General features: G+C 49.6%; 1 protein-coding gene across 4 annotated transcripts in view; it reads left to right on the forward strand.

Moving 5' to 3' along the window:
- Window positions 1-22,001, forward strand: part of TBCD (tubulin folding cofactor D) — a 2,839,019-nt gene that overhangs the window by 935,814 nt on the left and 1,881,204 nt on the right. For all 4 annotated transcript variants that reach the window (XM_069654539.1, XM_069654542.1, XM_069654540.1 and 1 more), the window contains exon 14: window positions 7,788-7,862. In XM_069654539.1, the coding sequence (XP_069510640.1) occupies window positions 7,788-7,862 (75 nt within the window). The remainder of the gene's footprint in view (window positions 1-7,787; window positions 7,863-22,001) is intronic.

The following is a 22,001-nucleotide window of genomic DNA, read 5'->3' on the forward strand; positions in this document are numbered from 1 at the left end:
ATGTACATTAAAAAGGTACATTTTTACCACTTGGATCAGAGGCACTGCATTTGCTAGTAGCTTGATGCCATAGACAAATATGTCCGAGACCACAGGAACCCCATGGACTACTGACTCCCTTGCCATTGCATTGATTATTACCATTGCTCGAGCTATGTGTATGATATAGTTATATTTAGTTTACTGAGCAGATCCCTACCCAACAAGTTAACAAGGGAACTCTCTTAATATAAAAGGGGACTCGTACTACCTTCCCTCCCACTTTTATATCCAGCTCCTCAGTGTATGGAACTGTAGAAATGGCGCCATAGAATCCCTGCGTGTGAAGGGTTTTACCTGATAATGGAAAGTTCCCCTCCATAATGCATGATTTAGTTGCACCTGGATCTACCATAAATATAAATTGCTTGTTTCCTATTTCCGCCTCCACCAAGGGCTCCTCTTCAGTGTGTGCGGTTGTCAATAGTATTAGAAACACAAGCGTTCTCTGTGGGCTTTCCTAATCAGAATATGTATTTGTCCTGGGGAATGAAAAATGGCTGCGCCCGCCATTGTAACTCCTTGTAACGGGGCACGTGTTCCCCCTGCCATTCTGTTAAACTGTGTTCCCTCACCCTGCTGTGGTTGTTGTCCACGTTGCCTTTGCCTGTCAGCCCCATAAGGGAACTGATTTTGACCTCTTCGGACAAATGGCGGGTGTCCCATTCCTTGAGGCCTTTGGAATCCCTGCCCTGGAGGTGATGCCCCATAATGAAATCCCATCCCAGGCCTGTTCCTGCATTCCCTTGCGAAATGCCCCCAGCTCCTGCAATACCATACATGATGTTCCCAATCCCCCCCCCCCCCCGGGGGCCCTATCCCCCCAAAGCCTCCTGCTCTTTCTCCTCGAAATCCTTCTCTTCCCCTTGGTGCTCCTTTATTCAGCCATTGTGAGCTAGGCTACTGCCCCCCCACCCCATTGTTCCTGTCCTCCTTCGCTCCATAGTGCCGCAATTGTGGCATTCACAATTTGTTGAGTGTCTCCTGTCCTGTCCCCTGAGCCGGTGCCGTAACTGGTGCTTGGACGTCAACCTTATTTAGTTTCTTACTAGTTTTGCCTTGTCCGTTTACTGCTTCTGGGCGGTCTCCCTGTCTCGCTCCTTGATTCTTTTACAATGGTGGACTATTGTACTTTGTATCTCCACCCACCCTTTAGCTTCAATTCCCACAATGCTATCTAGTGCCTTCTGGACCTCTTTTGGTAATCCCTTCTTAACGATAAAATAGAAAAATGGTACCATTGCCCTCCTGTCTCAACTCTCCACATTTCCTTTAACTTAAGAATACATATAACTGGGTCCTCATCATCACCCATCGTGCACTGCATTAAAGAATGTAAGTCAGGGGTATCTGGGTACATCTTTTGTAGGACATCCCATACCCTTGCCCTTCATTAAAGGCTGCTCCATCATGTTTGTTATCTGCAAGACTTATCCCAGGGTACCCAGCCCTTACCCATATGTCCCCAGCCTGGTCTCAAACTATGGCGACCATTAAACTCTGAAGGTCTCCTGGTGTTAAAGCTACCCCTGCTGTTCGTTTTTCAAATTCATAGATCCATTTACTGACTCCGGCTATAAGCTGGGGGAGAGCTTTAATCAAATTATTTTTGTCCATTTAGGCCATTGCACATACCGTGCTATCCCTACTGCTTTATGTATAAGAGGCATCTGCATGTTTGTTTTGTTTTCTTCCCCTTTTTTAGTATTCATCTGATCTTGTACTACCATCATTAAATCTTGTCTATTTCTTGGTCTATTCCTTCTCACTGCCTCTTGTGGCGGGGGATGGGTTTCTCTCCGCCTCCTCTCTTTGATCTCTTTATTGCCCCGTCTCCTAGAAGCCGAAACTATTGCATTAGAGTACAGGTAGGGAGAAATGGCATATGAGGATGGACACAAATATTGTAGATGTGGTTTGGTTATTTGCCCACCCATTGACTAATCCCTATGGCCATTCCCAACCACTTCCTGCCCCAGCAACAAAATAAATCCCTACCGTACGTTAGAGTGCTCCCGGGCTCCTCCACCCTGCCGCAACTCCTGTTCGGGTGATTGAAGCACTGGGTCAGCAGGCGCTCAACGAGATTCGGAGCGCCCGCGACCTACTTCACTGTGTAGACGAACCGCACCGTTGGACCTCCAGTCTTCAAGTCCTCTCACTGCTGGGCTCCTCCTCCTGCGCTGCGGCTCGTGCTGGCTGGCTTCTCCCACTGGCAGCTTGGTACCTCTTTCACAGTGTATCTCAGGACCCGTGGTACCGATTTGGACCAGACTTTGTGGAAGTGTTCTGTTGTCCTAGCGGAGCACTTTTGGTGATTTTCAGGCGGAACCGAACTGTTATGGCAATGTTGGTCGCATTACGGGCCAGGATGTCTGCAGAGCTCACACAGGAGCAACCATCTCTCCGCATGCGCAACAGCACCCCCCCCTTTCATAGATTCACTCTTGAATATTCCTCGTCCTCGCACTGGGAATCCTCAGTAATTTATAATATTAGATTTTTTTCCCCATAGGGAAAACAGATTGCCCATTGTGCCCGAAGAGCGCTCACTTATGAAGTCCCTCCACCTCACTTTGGTTGTTTATGATCCTAACCAATGAGGTGGCAGGGTTTAAGCTCCACCCCAGGCAGCCATCGTCAGATTTTTCTCGCAGTCTACCAGAGTAGGGGGAATCCTCTTTAGCTCTCTGTGCTTTCGTTGTTTTTTCACTTTAAATCTTCAGATTGTAAATTCTGTTTCTACTACGTTAGTACTCTGATGGATGTGCTCAGGAAAATCACCTCCTCGGCTGATTTTCATCAAGTGAAAGCACCCGGTGCCATGGCAGAGAGGGAAGAAACCGCCAAGAGGCCCTCCTTGTTCAAGGACCTTTGCAGGGGCAGAAAGAAGGTGGTTTACATGAAGGAACCTCATGGGCAGTGCATGTACTGTCTGAACCCTCATGATATCCAGGAGTGTGTAATCTGCAAGAACTTATCCAACACCACCTTACAGGACAGATACAGGAGGCTACTATTGCATCTGGAAACCAAATGCCAGTCTTCAGATGAGGAAAGCTCCCAGATGCCATGCTCAAGCACTAAAAGCGTTAACAGCCATCACCATGAAGAAACAACTTCTTGTGAAGGTAAGGAAACTGCCTCTAAAATGTCATCTATGGAGCAGTCGCACACGGCCCCGCCTGTCTCCCATCAAGGAGATGGCGGAACCTCTACTTCAACGGCAGGGGCAAGGAGACACAGGAATGCATCCCCAACAGCAGTGGGTAACAAGTCATCACAGTGAGGTGCATCACCTCAGCAAAGGCAAATGACGCCCTCACATGCTTTGTCTCGGGGATCCGTAGGCCCCAGAAACGTAAACTATCCCTTCCACACTATAATAGCTAAAGCAACATTCCCCTTTTCATCTCCAAGTGGCCTGTGAAGGAAATAAATCTGTGCTCAATTTGGGAAGTGGATGAAAAGATTTGATCAAATCCCTTGTCTACTCCCTCCTTAGTCTCACGGCCAGAGAAAAAGTACAAAGCAATGGCTACAGCCCCACTTTTCCTAAGGCTTGAACGCCTGACTCTGATTACAGTTGAAGCACGAAAAAAGTTGGCAAACCCTTCTTCGCCGTTGACAGCCCCTCCAGATAAAGGTCGCAAACTGGAAGCCATGGGCACAAAGGTCTCCAGCCTCCCTTACAGTGAGGGCAGCTAATGCACTAGCAATGATGGCATGGCTTGACAGAGAGCTCTGGCTAAAAATGTCTGGACTGGCCAATCATTTGCCTAGCACCAGTGGCAGCGAACCTCGGGTGAACCGGGATGGAGGTGTTCCCATACCTAGACAACTGGCTGATAAAGGCATGTTTGTACAGTCTCGCAACAGCAGCGGTTGCAAGAACAACCACCATGCTGGACACTCTAGAATTCTCCATCAACAATGCCAAGTCCAGCCCTGAAGTTGAATACGCGCAACCCCAGGGTGCTGCTGTCAGCAGACAGAATATCAACAATGCTAAAGCTAGTCCCGTGGTTTCTCAACAATGCCACCACCATGGTAGGTCGGTTCAAATCCCTACTGGGCATGATGTCCTCCTGTATATACATCATCCCCAAATGCAGGTTACGAATGAGGAATCCAGGAAGCACTGGACCACCAATGGACACAAACCTACAGATCATGGGAACATGTCATTCGTCTGCTACCAACGTTTCACAAAGCGATACAGTGGTGGGAAATAAAGCAGAACCGAACACCAGGTATGCCATTTCATGCTCCTCTGAACAGATGCATCCCTATTACGCCAGGAAGCACATCTTGGCGGACTTGAGGCAAAAGACACATGGTCGCCTTAGGATTCTCAGCTCCACATCCACGTTCTAGAGCTCCGAGCAATCCGCTGGGTGTTGAAATCTTTCCAGCCAGTGTTAGCAGGCCAAGTGGTCACAGTACAAACGGTCGATACAACCTTCATGCATTATACCAACAAGCACAGAGACACAAGGTTGGAGATTCTCTGAGCGCAGTCTAGTTAAGTGCAGAGCACCTGCCGGCGAAAGACACTGTCCTGCCGGACAAGCTTGCATGGACCCCTAATCGAGTTGAACAACAAGGAAGTGCATCAGATCTTCCAAACATGGAGTCATCTGAAAATTGATCTATTAGCTACCAGCGGCAATGCAAAATTCCCTCTTGTCTCCAGGTACCTGGAATTGCAGTTACTGGGGGACGTGCTTTTACTGACATTGATGGGGCGGCTCCTCTATGCATTCCCTCCAACGCCATTGCTAGCACAAGTTCTGCTGAGGATGAAGGAGCAATCAAGCCAAATGATTCTCATTGCTCCTGCATCAGCACTCCAAGTTTGGAATCCGATCATCCGATGCCTGTCTGCAAAAATGTTAATCTCTTCATAGCCTTCCCTTTTCCTCTCTCGTGTTCCTTTAATGAAACGGCACACTTTTTAAGGCAACCCGGTAACTCGTAAGTCTTCCCTGGGCTTACTGGGTGCTTCATGCGTCTCGCCCATTTCTCCGCTTCTACTCTTCTCGATCTGCTGGCTTGCTGTGTGTCCTGTTAGCTGCTGTGTCTTCACTGTGTCCTCCTATTCTGTGCATGGTTACTGCTGCCTCATACTCTAATGCTGCAGGCTCCTGCACCGTGATTACCCTTCATGCTGTCTGCATTCGCTTTCGTGTCCTTTCCCTCTGCGTTCTGACCGGTGTCCGCACAGGCCGCGGCACAAGGCAGCTCTCTCCCCTTGTTGTCAGCTGTAGCCAATTTAAACTTCCTGGCATGATTGACCAACTTCCAAAGACTAGACCACTATATTGGTCTACCAGTCTTAGTCATCTTCATTGCTCCGTCCCTCTTTCTCGTCTCGGTTGTTGTCATGTTGTTCCTTCTATGATATTGGCAAAGCTGATTTTGGAACCTATTAGAAGTAATCATCACTGCTTCCTCCCTCTTCCTTGTGTCAATTGTTAACATAATGTTCCTTGGGTGATGTTGAGGATTAGTTGAAGTAGACCTGGCAAATGGTTGAGGGAGTGTGCTACAAAATGCCATCAGGACGTGAGAATGGAGGGCACATCCCTTAAAAGCAATGGAGGCTATGTGACTTCCTCTAATGATGTTGTGTCATCCCCTAAGGGTCGCCTCCCCACATGTACCACATGTGGTCCTGCCTCATATAGCTACCCTCCAGGGTCAGGATTGGGTAGTGGCTGCCATTGCCTGGCCACATGGGGAGAAGCTATCCCCAGGAAAGGAGTGATGACATCAGATACATCACAGTATGTATATGTAGAAGAGGATAGAAGGAGGCAGGTTGTAGCGGGGGTGGGGCGGCATGCCCACAAGTTGAACTATGTCCATTCACAAACTGTAATTGATTAAACCACAAAGAACCGTTTAATTGGAATAAGCCCTGCTGCTGATTGGACAGGTGTGAACTTTTCCAGTATGTTTTTTGACTGAATGCACTGGAGTATATCCCTTGTGTGTGCCCAGATTGCCGGGATGTGTTTCCGTTCACACCTGACAGAGACGTGGCATATCTCACATCCTTCACCCAGGGGCTGGGCGAGTTATTCCATTAAAGCTGTCCTGCTAGATGTTGGAGTTCTGGGAAAGATGCTTTCCACAGCCTGAATGGATCTTGGGAAGTCCTGCCCGAGTGTGGGGATGTCTGCACAGGGAAAGCATGGTCATTGCAATCTGCACGTTTTTGCTGATCTGGTAGTTTTCTTGCTTCAATAAAATCCCATGTTCCTTACTAAGTGAAGGGAAAAGAGAGCTCTTGATACTGGATCAGGTAGCCTGGTGGTGGGGAGAAGTAATCGTAAGGAAAGCAGACTGGGCAACTACCTGTAGATCAGATCTAGTAACAGAAAAGATTTCCCAGTTGCTTGGAATCCAGGAAAATATTTCACTCCCTCTCTTACCTGTCCTCCAGGAAAAAATAATACCTTGCTCTTTATGTAGTGCTTTTCTATAGAGGTCTGTTCATTATCAGTTGCTAATACGCATTTGCTGCATGATGGTTAAGTCATGCATGCATTGCTATAAAAGGCAGGTTTTTGTTAACTAAATGTACCTTCTACCATCTTCACGCTGTTCATTGAATATCGCCCATAACAACACCAACAAAAGTCTGTCTGTGACCTGCCTTTCGACAGCAGTATCTATTTACTGAAATTACTTACATGTTCGCTTTTATCTTACTTAGACGTTTCCAACTGTAGGAAATGTACTGTGTATCGTTTAATCTTTATCTTTCAGCAGTATATTTGTCCTTATCACCTTGAAAAGTTCAACCTATCTACCCTTCCGGTCATTAATGTTATTGACATTAATTAAGCAATATGACCCGAACGGCGGGGGCATTACCGACTCAGGTAATGCCCCGGGGCCCATAGTTATAGGCCCGAGCGAAGCATTTTTTTCTGTCCCAAAAGCGGCAGAGTTTCGGGACAGAAAATAAAACGCCCAAGAAAATGGCCGCCGGGAAAGGGAAAACGGGAGTCCGTTTTCTCTTTCCATGGCAGCCGTCCGCTCCCGAAAAAAAAGAAGCAGAAGGTAAGTGGGGTTGGGAGGGCGCTAGGGAGGGGAAGGGGGGAGAAAAAAAACGTTCCTTCGTCCCTGCGTGGAGGTGCAGAGTCTCCACACTGCTGGAGGCTGCCATCGTCCCCCACCAGGGACGCAGGAGCAAAAAGGTAAGTGGGGTGGGGTAGGAGGAGGGAGGGAAGGGAAAAAAAAAGCTTACCCGAGTCCCCAGCGGGGGGGCAGAGGCAGCCTCTCAGCCGTGGGGAGGCTCGGAGCGGGGATGGCCCCGCTTCGAGCCTCCTCATTGGCTGAGGGGCTGCCACACCCACCCCCCCCCCCCCCCCCCCCCCCTGCCGAGGACAAGGCAGCTGGAGTCCCGGCCGAGAATCAAAGGATTCTTGGCCGGGTAAGGACCCGACGAAAGCCAATCAGAATGCATGTTGCATTCTGCTTGACTCTCACAGGGTACTAATTCAGCATCTTTAATTTGTCATAATGTTAATGTTGGCAAATCTCTTGTCATTTTTTTCTAGGATCCAGATGATCCATCAGAATACCATAATGTCTTGTATTACCTTCCTGATCCTAGGACGTTTGTGCCAGCTGCATCTGAAATGCTTTTAAGCCAAATTAGAATTTTTATTTTGTTTATTTTGTACACAAGTCATTCCATTACAACGCTAGTTTTATATTTTCCCTTTCTTTAGGATTGGAAGATTGACTGGACGACTTCCCAAAGAGTTGGCAGACGATGTTGTTGGGTCAGTGTTGGATTGTTTCAGGTAAATTGCCATCTGTTTTTTTGTTAAAACAGAAATTCTTCTCTATGACTCTACCGCAGATATTTTTCAAGGTCTTTGGTCCCAGTATCAAGGCTCGAATAGACCTGTGGGTATACAGAATTTCACAATGAAAACCCACTCAAGACTGAATTTGCAGTTTTACAAAGTAAAAAAAAAGTTTGCGAAGGGATGTAGGTAGTCGAGGATATTAATGTACATGAAGTTCTGCAAAGTTACTTGAGTATCTAGTGCATTGGCGTTATGCCAAATTATGGTATAGTGCTTGCTCTACATATTTTGTTTTTCACTTTGACAATACATTTAAATTATTGCAGTCTGATTTCTCTTCTATTACTTCATGCATTCTGCAAGTTTCCAAATGTCCCTAAAAAAGAAAAATCATGCAATGAATGGTCAGGAAAGTCTTATTCATTGACTGTAAATTATTTTTTATAAAATAGTTTGTTTTAAACTGGTGATCATAAAAGATCTTTTAGCATACTTAAAATTGCCATTCAGAAACCATGATCTGTGCAGACTGCAGTTATCACTGTCTAACCCTCACACCCACCCATCTATTGTGTCTGATCAATTGGAACATTTAGAATTGTTTCCTAGATGGCTAAATGCTCTAAATTCTGAAACCTTAGTATGTGATGCAGAGAAGTCATGTGAAGGATTCATATAGGTAAGATGTGCGTGTCATAGCTTACATTAGGTAGTTAAACCAGTTGATATAATGTTTACTTTGTACAGTATTCTCATCAACAATTCCTAGCTAAGCGTTACATGCACCCATATACCAAAGTGACTGTTTAGAATAAGGTTGGTTCCAATGGTAGTTGGGTAATCAAGTTCCAACTGCGGAACTTCATTCTCCATTAGAAGTTCTCACTGCAATGCAAATCTTAGACCAAAGGCATCTGTAAAAAAGACACCAAGAGTGGGACACCTTTAAAATTTCCCTTGACTTGGAGGGCAGCTCTGGGCCTATGTAAGAGTGGTTCTGGTCCATGTTAGAGGCTCTATCCCAGTAATTAGATGAGACAAAGGTGCAAAAGTGTAATGCCATTTACATTTTGAATGAAGGGTCTGCCTTCCCTCCTCCTTCCCACACAGTTCCAGTCGTTTCCTCTGTATCTAAAGATTCCTCTGCATACAACCTCATCCAACATGTTACTTAACACCACACCTCTAATACAATGCCATTATGCTTCATGGTTCTGTCTCCATCACATCTGGTATAGATTAACAATGTTTACAGATTGCTTCTTTTCTGCCCTCTGCAGGTTCCTGTTATACTGAGATGGATTTAGGTAATCTTTATCCTTGGATCTGCAATTCTTTTGCATAGGTATTGAGGCAGTGCTCTCTAGCCCCTTGTAGCCCACTCAAACATGCATCACTTGCCAATTCACTCCATGTTGGCCTCTGCTAGTGGCCCTGGTCTGCAGGACTTTAATGGGATGTGATTGCAATCCTGCTGACTCCTTCGTCTGATGCTCTCAGGCTTGTCAGTAACTTATGCATATTCAGTCTCCTGCCACTTCCGTAATGAATCTCTATATCTGATATAGTTAACCACTGTCTTTGTATTCTTCTTATTTTTAGACATTTTTCCCCCCATGGCTTCCCAAGCTATGTGCTTTGTTTTCCAAAGTTCCTCATGTTTCAAACTCAGTGCTCCGGTATCGCAGTCCTAACACAGAGTCCCAAAGTAAATATGTTATCACCAAGCCTTCTTCCTGTGAAGGTTAGAGTCGTCCCTGTCCCCTTGGTATCCAGGGGAGCTTGCACCACTGTGGATCCCTATCAGTATGTCTGGTCGGCTGTTGGTCCTGGAGTTTTGGCCTTTTTTTGTTTTGGTTGGTTTTATGCTCAAACCTTACAAAAAGTGACATAATAAACACATTGTGCAAAATTGCAAACATTATTTGTTTTAAACTCTTTATTGGTTTTAACATAGACCAACAACACCATCCAGAACATAACCTTCAGAGTGTCTGCCCATGAAAGCAAGAAAAAGAAAAAAGATTATACATCCGCCATTGTCCCAGGTCTCAGTTCTTGCTGACAGCTTCGGTTTGCACTTTCCCCTCCCCGCTATTCCCTCCAACATCATCAGTCACCATTGCAGGAAATCCATGAACCCCTCGCCCCCATCCTCCATTGCAGGATTCTCAAGTTTACATGTGGCACCACTTTCAGTCCGGCAAGCCTGGTCTTCCCGACCCATTCAACAAGAATTGCACATATAACCCCCACACATCTGGCGGTTGCGCTTGTAGTAGTAGCTTACGGATATATGCCAGTTCAAAGTCGTGACAATAGGCAATGTCCTCCAGGCATTGTGCCTTTTTTGGCTCAGGTCCCTTCCACCATGCCATGGCTTATCTGTCTTCTGGACAGAATTAGCATAAGGCCTGCCATTTTCCTATATGACCTGGCCAGCCTTGTATTCAAGCCAAGCAGCGCTACCATAGGGTCCAATGCCACCGTTTACTTTTTGTTTTAAACTTTCTTTATTTATTTTGACAACACACCAGTAACAAACAAGGCGCCACATGGCACCGGCAATACGTCAATGGAATCAACAACGTACATTATTAGCCACACATCATGCATTAATTACGCTTTACAGAAGGTGAGGTAGCAGGCTGGATATCAACAGCTATATCAGAAAAAAGAGCAGCACCTATGGGGAGCCCCCAGGGGAGGACAAAGAGTCAGTAGGTGAGGCCATGGCAGCCATATAGTCCCGAAACCTCCATCAGATGTCTTTCAGCCTCGAGTGGGAGTGTTGCATTGCATTCCAAGATTCCTCAATATCGTGAACCCATGTGATCGACCTGAGCCACTGTGCATAGGTAGGGGCCCTGGGACAGAGCCGGCATAATGGTATACAGCGGCCCGCCAACAGCATGCCCAGACCTGCAAGCTTCCTAGAGTCGCGGGGAAGCTTTGGGAGATCATGTACTAGGCAGTGTAATGGGGTGGGGGCTATGATATATTCCAGGATATCTGATAGCGTGGAGCAGACGTCCAACCAGAACTGAGTGAGACGGGGGCAGTGCCATAACATGTGAATGTAGGTAGCTCGATCCATGCCACACGTGGGGCAGCTGGGAGGAACGGTGTTGAACATGCGATGTAGTCTTACTGGTTATGATGGTATCTGTGTAGCACCTTGAATTGTATTAATTTAAATCTGGTGTTATAGGATACATTGTGGGTGTGATCACACATACGGGACTATCTCTCGTTAGTGAGTTCAACTCCCAGATCCTCTTCCCACGCGTGTTTCAACCCTGTAAAGGAGGGGGCCGTCATATTCTGCAGTAATGAGTAAAGCCTCGACACTTTGCTCCTACCTCTCCTTTAGGGGCAGAGTTCTGCCACTATTGGGTCATCTGGGGGCAAGGCAGGGAAATCAGAGAATTTGGAGTTTTAGATTCTTACGTAATGAGGAGTATTGTAGCCATACTGAAGGCCGGCCTCTAAGAGGTGGGGGGAGATCCAGCCACTCAACAAAGTTCTCCCGTTCATAGGCATCACGGAGTGCCAGGAAGCCAGCATCCGCCCAGTGTGATACGACTGATTGTGGGATATGAGGGACATCGGGAAGAAAGTTCCATAACGGCAGGTCACCGTGAAACGGATGAGGCGTGCCAACCATTGCCCAGAGTTTGGACAATGCCATGGACGTGGCAGCAACTGGGTCCGCGGAGTCTGGGTCAGAGGGTGCTGGTTTGAGGATCAGGGAACCTATCACACGGTCCGAGACCGCTAGTCTTTCCAGCCGAACATGTGGGGGGGATCAGTGGTATTGAACCAATACGACGCAAACTGCGATTGGGCTACTATCCAGTATCTGGTGAAATCAGGAGCGTTGAATCCACCCAGTTCTTTGGGAGCGGTCAATGTGGACAGCTTAAGGTGGACAGCTCCCGAATGCCATAGAAAGGTGTTGGTTGTCTGACGCAGCTTTTTGAAGAAAACGTCCCCATGCCACACAGGGAGGTTGGTAAAACGATACAGGAGTTGGGGTAATACCACCATTTTAAGGATTCCGATCCTACCTGCTAGTGAAATGGGGAGTTTGGACCAGCTGGAGGCCTTCACCGCAAGTTTAGTTAAATAAGTCTGATAATTATCCTCGCAAAGCTTGGCTACGTGGCGGGAAACCACCACCCCGAGGTAGGTGATGCTGGATGGCGACCAGTTAAAACCACATAAATCTGCGGGGGGTTGTGTGGAATCTGTAAGTGGGAATAAAGTGGACTTGGAGCAATTTATTTTAAGGCCAGATATGTCCCCAAAGCGAGCCACATCTGCCAGCATGGGGGCGAGATTAGAGTTGGGAGACCGGAAATATAGAGAAGAGCGTCATCCGCATATAGGGAGATCACATCGGATTGGTTGGTCGTGCGTAGGCCCCTATGCGAGTGGGATTGGCGTACCATGTCCGCAAAGGGTTCCATTGCAATGGCGAATATAAGGGGGGAGAAGGGGCAGCCCTGGCGAGTGCCTCTGGATATCTGAAAGGGAGCAGAGCATCTGTCCTCAGTCCGAACCCTGGCCGACGGGGCAGTGTAAAGTAACCCGACCCATGCACGGAAATTGGGGCCGAACCCGCACCTCTCGAGGACTCGCCATAGATACCTCCACGAGACTGAGTCGAAGGCCTTCTGCATGTCTAGGGTGGCTGCAACAGCCTGCGTGGTGGGACTGATTCTGCTGATTACATTGAAGAGCCTCCTCAAGTTCAGGGATGTAGATCTACCCGGGACAAATCCCGCCTGGTCGGGGTGAATAATGTGCAGCATATGTGGGGCTAGGCGGTTGGCAAGCAGTTTAGCATATATTTTAACATCGCTGTTAATCAGAGACAGTGGTCGATATGAGCCACACTGAGTGGGGGGCTTACCCGGCTTAAGGAGCACTGTTATCAGCGCGCCTGGGAGAGATGGGGGGAGAATACCCTTTTCGCACGACTCCTCCCATAAGGCCAACAACTGCGGAATCAGGATCAACTTATATAGTTTATGAAAATCAATGGGGAGCCCATCGGGGCCAGGGGCCTTCCCCGATGCCAGCGATGCAATGGCCTCATCAAGCTCTTCAGAAGTAAACGGTCTCTCCAGGAGTAGGCTGGTTTCAGTGGACAGCACAGATAGGGGAAGGGCCTCCAAGTAGGAATCAATTTCCGGGGTTTGGGGACCATCGGCGGCAGAGTACAAGGAGGTATAGAATAGCTGAAACTGGGAGTTGATGCCCTGGGGGGGGAGGTGGCGAGCGAGCCATTGGGTCGGACTATCGCAGGTATATGGGGGACACCGAACTCCCGGCGCAACCGTCTGGCTAGCAAACGACCCGGGCGTTCGCCCTCACCGTATTTCCTCACCGCCTGGGGGGAGTCTAGGAATTTAATCTCACGCTGGGCAAGGTCACGAAACAGTGCAGCCAGAGTAGCAGGGGAATGGTCGTGAGCATATTGGGACTCCAGGATAGCCAGGGCCGTTTCACTGGCAGCGATGTCTAAGCGGATTTCCTTAAGGATGCCGCAGCATTTGGATATGGCCATCCCCCTCACGTACACTTTGAACTATTCCCACAGGACAGCATGCGATGTTACCGAATCTGTATTGATCTAAAAAAATTCCTAAATGGAGGATTCGAGTTCGGCTGCGAAGGCCTGGTCGAGGAGCGTGTATGGTCCTAGCCTCCACAGTCTATCTTTTTCGGCATCCTGGCCCCAGTTTAGGGATATGAGTACCGGTGAATGGTCCGAGATCGTCCTAGGGAGGATAGCCAAGTGAGATACTGATGCGACCAGGGTGTCCATTATTAGCCATCTATCTATCCTGGAGTGGGAATCGTGAACCGAAGGAATAAAAGGAGAACGTGCAGGAATCGGGGTTCATTAGATGCCATACATCCACAAGTGCCAGCCGGGGGAGGGATGTAAGGATAGTGTAGGCTGCCTTGGAAAGTTGAGGTCTGGTGCCTGACCTATCTAGGGTGACATCTAGTATGGTATTGAAATCGCCCCCCCCATAATATTGGAAGTAGGGGGTAGCTTTCAAGGAGGGCAGCTAGGTGTAGGTAAAATTCAGGGTCATCGATATTGGGACCATATATATTCAGGATGGCCATCTCTTGGTGGTGCAATTTTCCATGCCACCGTTTACTTAAATATTGTGGACATCATCTCAAACACCTCTCCTCAGAACAACGCAATTGGTAGACACTTCCACGACAGGTGGTCAAAATATGCATTTGTTGCCGTACACCTCTTACACTCCAGCGATACCACCCTGTAGTACTTACGCTACTTGGCTGGGGTGTGATAGGTTTGGTGTATGTAATTGTGGTGGATTTGCTTGTATCAGGTGTTAAGTGACACCCCTGGGTTTGGGCGTCAATGTAATTCCAATCTTCCTCTGAGATCTCCAATCCTAGGGCCCGTGTCTCGTGTAGTAAATGGGGAAGTAGGCGACTGCCGCGGAAACTTGGGAAAATAGCACAGAAACTCATTCGAAATCGTAAATTATAGAAAAATATCCAGAGTGTTCCCCCCTTCAATTCTTCCCGGTTCACGAACTTGTTATTTACATAGAAGTCCCCCATCTTCTCGATCCCCAATTGAGCCACCAGGACAACACCATACATGGGTTTTTCCACAACGAGTTGTGGCCAGAGGTACAAGCCTATTTTGCCATTAACAGTGACCCTGTCTTGTTTCCCAGGGTCAATCTTTGATCATCACACTTTTTAAAGTTCATTCAATTCGTGGCCTTATAACAAAACATTTCACCTTTCACAGAGACTTTCGAGTGGGCTACTCTCTTTCGATGGACCACTCCGCTACACTGTATCATAGGCTTCACAGTTATCGGTCATTTTAAAGTTCACCACAAGTCTGCCTTTCTTCGCGTATCAGCCACACGCTTGCAGCCTTCAATTGTAAGATATGTTGGTTCTTGAAGCTGGTGCCGGTTTTTGATCCATGAAGAGCCGTACTCTGAGATACCCCGAGGTCTGTGCAACTACTAGTTTGCAGCAAGAGAGACCAAGTTTTCCAGAGGAAAGAAGGAAAATGACCAGTGAATGAAAGTCTCTTCCCGCCGGTATTAAGTAACTGGGGAAATAGGATTTGGTCAACTGTAAAGTTTGAACAATTGGAATTGTTGATGGAGGTCATTCATCTATCAAGAAATTCGGGAGGAGCAATTGGTAAATGCCCTTTCTCCAGCATGGGGTCTGGCATGGATTCACATGCTCATGAATGTTCCCAATCGTCAGGCCGGGAATCCTCGATAAAGAAAAAATCAGTATCAGTTTCGTTTCTGATTGGTCTTTCTCAGTAGTAACAAATCACTGGTCTCTGGGTCATACTGCCCCCAGCCAATGACTGCCCTCTCACGAAGCCCCGCCTCTGGCAGACAACCTCAGATTTTTACCGCACGCTCAAGTGTTGGGAGTCCTCGTGTTTAGCTCTCGAGCTTTTGCTGCGTTTTCGCGCTTTTTCAAAGAGAATTTCTCATTTTTTGGTCAAATAGAGCCTCAAGCTCCACTGTCTCTACATCCGATTAACGGGGATCCGTGTCAGATTTTTCTACGGCCCTCAAGGGTGAAGATTTCGTCGAGTTACGCTTCTTGGAGGAGTCCAGGAGTTTCTGCGGCCTACCCGAACATGGCCCAGGAGAAAGGAAGCTTGGCGCCCGGAAAGCTGTTCAGGGTCTGCCCTGGATGCAAGCTGCAGAATGTGTTCAAGGAGGACGAGCACTCGAAATGTCTCTACTGCCTTCATGAGGACAAAACGCACGTGGAGAAGGACTCTGCGTTTTGCAAGAACATGTCAGAACGGAACATCAAGGACCGACACCTTCGTCTCTCCAACTGGCTGGAAGGAAAGAGCCCGTCAGGTGAGAAGAAGAAGAAGAAGTCCGAGCGGTCTTCTAAGTCCTGTGAGGGCGCCCCGGCGATGGGGGCCCAACAGAAGGCAAAGCACTGCGAGTCCGCGGGCACCGGGAGCGTCGAACGGTCGGGTTCTCGGCTGCCAGGCAGGGCGCATCCTCTACAACGTCATCAACCACGAGCCAAAGCTCTGGCTCAGGGAAGAGGAAGGCCGAGAACCCGGCGAAGCTTCTGGAGAGGCCCCGGTCGAGCTCAAAGGATCCAGCCGAGGGGGAGTGAGGCGGTGACCCTCCCCCTAAGGTGAAGGCCCTGCCCACATAAGGTGGTAAAGGCCTTGATTCACCCGGCCAAGGACTCTATCGAGGAAGTCACAGCGGCCCTGGCGCAGCCTGTGGAGGCTACACAAGTGGAGGCGACCTCGGGGCCCAGAGTGTCCCTGCCTCCGAGGGAAGCCTCTTTCAGACCCATCGAAAAGACCCTGTGAAGATGACCGGCGGAAAAAGAGAGGGGGGGCCGGTGGCCATTGTGGACACGGACACAGCATCCGAGGAGGAGCTGCTAGAAGTCTTAGAGGGCCTCAACGAGGGCGTCGAAGAGGCCTGTCCCCACGGGAGGGATCCCGACGAAGGTGACGACGAGAGCGACGGCGGCACCGGCGAAGGTCCTAGTCACCCGTTGCTCCTGTCGCTTCCGGAGCCGCTGGACAACTCGGCGGCCATTTTGTTGGTAATACAATCCTCATGTTCGGAGATGAGCACGAGATTGCCCTTACCTCCGACGGAGGAACCGGAACCAGGCTCGACGGAGGAGCCAGAGCCAGGCCCGGTGGGAAGCCCCCCAAACAAGAGAAGACGGATCCATACAGCCCCGCCTTTTCAGCCCTCGCGGCCTACTCAACCTTTGCCCATGTCCCCCGTCCCTGGGGATGACACAGGAACGGACACGGCCACGACGGGTACCGACGACGACGGTAGTGACGACGGGACGGAGCTCCCATCGCCCCCAGCCCGGGCCACCCCGCCCGACGAGATCGGATCCTTCCATGCAATGATCGCCAGGGCATCCGTGCTTTTTTAGCTCTGCCCCGAAGAGAAGGAAGGAAGGTTTCCTTTACCAGCAGCGCGAGGCCAAGAGGAAAACAGTCCTCGCCGTGCCTCTGCTGGATGACATCTGGGACAAGGGTCTCACCCTTCTCAAGAACCCGTCTACGACGCCTGCCAAGAGGGATCGGTACGAGAAGTAGTACCGGGTTCCCGACGCGGCCCCTTTGTGCCTTAGGGCACAATCGACCCCTGACTCTGTCGTCTCAGCGGCAGCCAAGAAGAAAGTGGGGGGGCATCGGCCTCAACGTCAACTTCCCCGCTGGACGGCGAAGGAAAGAAGCTGGACATAATGGGACGACGAGTTATCTCGTCGGCGGCAACAACGATTAAGGCGGCCAATGCCCTCGCGATCGTGGCCCGCTATGACAGGGAGTTATGGTACAAGATAGCCCCGCTGTTGGACTTCCTACCGGACGACAAGAGGGCCGAGGCCCTGGAGATCTTGCAAGAAAGCTAAGTGACGTCGGACCACGCCATAACGGTGGCAACGGACATTGCCGACACCGGTTTCCGCCAGCGTTTGCCTTAGACGACGAGGGTGGCTCAAGGCGACGGATTTCCGCCAGGACGTACAAGCCAAAGTTTAGGACATGCCGTTTGATGCAAACAATCTGTTTGGGATAACAGTGGATGAGTCCCTCCAAGTCATCAAGGCGGACACGGAGACAGCTAAGGCCCTAGGCGTTCTCCGGCAACGAAGGCCGTCCTTTCGGAGCACCGGAGGCAAGCAGGGTGCCTCCAAGGGATTCGGTGGTGGCTCCTCTACGTACCGCCAAGCGGCCTGCTCCTCGTCGCAGGAAGCCTCTAGAGGACGAGGCAAGTCGGGTGGACCCCGCCGGTCGTCACCAAGGAGGCCAAGGCAGCAAGGCGTCCTCCAAGCAGGATTGAACCGACCGTGGTGTCGGGCCCCCACCGAAGCACCCGGGTGGGAGGCCGGCTGGAAAAGTTTGTCAACGTGTGGGAATCCATCTCCACAGACCGTTGGGTGCTGGATGCCCTGGCCCAGGGGCACGCCCTAGAATTTCAAAAGAAGTGCCCCTGCATTCCACCCGTGGTCAGGAAGGAAAATCACGTCCATCAACTGCCATCGGAGGTAAGGGGCGATGCTCAAAAAAGGTGCCATCGAGAGGCTCGTGGTCTCCGGAGTACACTCAAGGTACTTCCTCGTGAAAAAGACGACAGGAGGATGGCAACCCATCCTGGACCTGCGACGACTGAACAAGTAAATCAAGGCACAGAAGTTCTGGATGGTCACCCTCCAGCACGTGCTGGGAAAACTGGAGGAGGGCGATTTCCTGTCGTCATTGTATTTGGAGGATGCATACTTTCACATCCCCATTTTAAAAGGACACCGAAAAGGTCCAAGGGTGGCACTACCAGTTCAAGGCCCTCCCATTCGGACTGAAATCGGCACCCAGGGTTCTCACCAAGTGCCTCGCTCCAGTGGCGACGCGGCTGCGCCTACAGGGGATCCACATCTACCCCTACCTGGACGAATGGCTCATCCGCTCAAGGACAAGGGAGCTCGCCGTGGAACACACAGTGAAGACCATCCAGCTACTCACGGACCTGGGGTTCTCCATCAACTTCCCCAAATTCCACCTGGTCCCCTCACAAGTCGCTCTGTTTCTGGGAGCCAAGCTCGACACAGTGGCGCGTCTGGCCTCACCATCGGAGGAAAGGACAAAGGCCATCCTAGGCAAGGTGCAGCGTCTGCTGGCCACGGACGTGGCCAGGTGAGGTCCATCAAGTCCCTCCTCGGGATGATGTCCCCTTGCATATATCTCGTGCGCCTGTGCAGGCTTCGGACGCGCCCTCTACAGGAGTTCCTCGACACCCGCTGGATACAAGTGTGATGCTGGAAATGCATCGGAGGGACAGGGCCTCCATATCCTTGTCCTTTACTGCTTTTTATCATGTGTTCTGTCGTGTTTTCCGTGCAGGAGTTCATGTGGGACTCCTGGCGGTGCAGCTCTCTTTCTTTTGGTTTGGTGAACGGACCCGTGGGATACCCTTATGGCACCCATGGGTGGGGGTACAACCCTGTGCCCCTAGTGTATGTTTTTGGGCACCTGTTGGTGGCCCACAGAGCAGGGTATGGGCTGGTGGCAGCTCCATGCTGAATGTGACAGGTGCGCGGCGTATCCTCCATTTTGGTATACCCCGGCCCTGCCATTGGGATCAGTTGATTCCTGATGGAAAACAAGATGGCCCCGGTGGCCTCTTGCTTCTATTACCCATTACCTTGTTTTCCCAAAGTCCTGGGAAGCCCTGACTCTGTCCCTTCCCCCTGACTGGCTGTTGGATGAAAGTGCCATATATGGTGTTGTTGTGAAGGCCAAGTCAGACTAGCTGGAGCCTTCCCGGTGATGTATGTTGTGGGTACCTCCTGCGGGTGGGACCTGGGTGAATAGAGTGTGTGACGAATATGCATTCTGTGTTGTGGGTGTCTAGTATCTGGTGGTTGACACAATGACCGAGACAACCCTGCCCGAAACCGGTATGAATGCAGCTTGGAGTGTTGAATGGCTCGGTACTTGTCTCAATACACATAACTTGTTGTGAGTGTCTGGAGAGAAGTGAATGGCCTGAATACCTCGTGTGCCTGATTGGTTGCCTGCCTGCATGAATGCCCGTAGTCGTGATTGGATGCTTGAGTTTGACCCAGCGGAATGATTGGGAGATCAACAGTATATCTGGGGACCTCTCACTGCTAGGAATCGTGTTCTGAAGCTGAAGTCCACTACGACGAGTAACTGGATTAACTGACGCTTGACCTTGAACGACCTTGGACGAGAAGAATTGCTGTTGCTCTCCTTCATAATCTGAAAGCTGCTGTGCCGCCAAGGACTGACCCAGAGAGGACCTGGTAAGACGCCCCCTTCCCGAGCTACGAGGGACCATCGTGCACAGCTGATCTTTGCCAACGCTCCCTGGTAGACAGACCTTCGACAGGCTGCCGACCCGATACGGGGACTGCTGCAGAACTCCAAGGAGAAGCACTCGGACTGTTGTCCGCCACTGTCGACAACCGCCGTCGCCGACTGGAGCCGCTGTGCTCCCGTTTGCCTAAGAACTTCCATTGATCATCGGACACTCTCGTCTGCATCGTCACCCGCTTGTCTCCCGCTGGAGAAGGCCCTACCGTTGATGCGCCGAGGAGTATCCACCGGTGGGTTTCCTGCCACCTACAGACCGCAGAGACGCCGACGACTCAATGCCCTTGCTGGGCCACAGGTCTTCATCATCTCTTTGCGGTCCAGAACTATTGTCATCGAGGTGCCCCGCACGCCTCTTCCTTGCAGGACGCCAACGCTCTGTCGTCGACGAGCACCGCTAGGAACGAAGCGGCCACTTCCCTGCCATAGTTCAACCTGTTCACCGTCGGACGTTCGACGACCCGTGACTCCCGCCTTAAAGGGAGGGCACTCAAGAAGGGCAGTCGATTCCCCGACACCGAACGCCAAGTTCCCCGACACCTCTCGACGATCCGTGGCTCCCGCCTGAAAGGGAGGCACTCAAGAAGGATCGGTCGGCGCATCGTCGGAGAACTCTACTCCACCAGGTACAATGGGGGGGTAAAACCTTAAGTAAGACTATTGAACATTTGGACTGGGCTTGTGCTATATATCTTTATTTACAGGTTGCCCAGGTGGGGGGGATCTCCACACAGAACTGTGTCTAGGTAACGGGGCCAGCATTCTGCCTATTGGTTCAACCATCTTACGTTCCTTCCTATCTCTATTGCTGGTTTACTCGTTATTGATCTGTGTGACATTTTAACCGTACATTTGATGCACTTTAACGAGATTCGATAACATTAGTGGTACCACTCTAGACGTGTATATATTTATCATTGTTGACTTCCAAGTACAAAGTGCGTTATTGTGATCGTGTACATACCTTTGAATATTAATTATATAAAGACTGTGTTTTCAGTAATAGTGTGTGGACATTCCTTTGTGGGGGTTCAGGGACTAAACTGTACTTAAGAACCAGCTTGCATCACCTCCTGAGAAGCTAGGCCTTGATTGCTCGTCCATTGCTACCTTATAGAGAATCTTGGCTGGGGTCTTCTGTGCCTCTCCTCTACCATATAGAGAGCAGAAGTACAGACACCCCCTACTGGTCTTTACACTTGTGGCAGCGGTGGGATGCTTATGGTTTTAAGACTCAGTGTATAACCGTGCCACTTAAAAAATATCCGCCCTTTATTCGATTAAGGTTTGGGTGTGTACAAAATAACTGCATTACAAGCAATGGAGTCTATTGCGAATGGTAAATTGACTCGGATGAGCTTAGAGGCTCTCCAGAGTGCTTGTGAAGCCAGGGAATTAGACTTTGTGGATAAGTCTAGGGCTGAGCTGATAGCTGCCCTGGTGGACTACCAAACCGATGGTGAAACTCTTGATGAGGGGGGGAATGCAACCAATGAGGACCCTGCCCCTGGGGTTTCTACTGAATCTGTTTCTGGGAATGCTGCCATTCCTGCTGCCTCTGTTCCGAACCCCAGCAATTCCTTGGAACATGAGTTATTAAGTATGAAGTTGGCCTTTGTATATCGCAAGTTGGAAATAGATGCTGAGCTTAAGAAGGAGGAGTTGGCGCAACAAGTGGAGATCAAGAATAGGGATCTTGAACTCAAAGACAAGGACACTGAATGTGAGAGAATCCAGCTAGAGAAAGCTCGAGTGGAGTCTTCAGCGAAACCCAGTGAGTGTGTCAGGTCCCCAGCCACTAAATTTATGAAGGATTTGGTTGGTGTGTTTTCGGAGGGTTCTGATATCCTCCAATGGATTGAAGCGTTTGAAATGGCTTGTGCAATTCATGATGTTGATAAAAGAGATTGAGCTAAGTGTTTGCTAAGCAGAGTGCCTCAAACTGGATATGACTGTATTCTGAAGCTGAGTGTGGAAGAACGGGGTCAGTATGAGTGTATGAAATCTGCTTTGATTGCCAAGTTTGGCAAGACACCTACCCAATACCTTAAAAGGTTCAGTGATTTTAAGAAAAGAGAGAATGTGTCTTGGTTCGACTGGGTGAGCTCTGCGCACATGAATATGATGGGGTGGATTGACGGTTACAAGGTGAAAACTTTTGTTGAATTGTCCCACCT

Source organism: Ambystoma mexicanum, chromosome 3q (genome assembly GCF_040938575.1).
Source record: "Ambystoma mexicanum isolate Mex_15411 chromosome 3q, UKY_AmexF1_1, whole genome shotgun sequence".
NCBI classification, from domain to species: Eukaryota; Metazoa; Chordata; class Amphibia; order Caudata; family Ambystomatidae; genus Ambystoma; species Ambystoma mexicanum.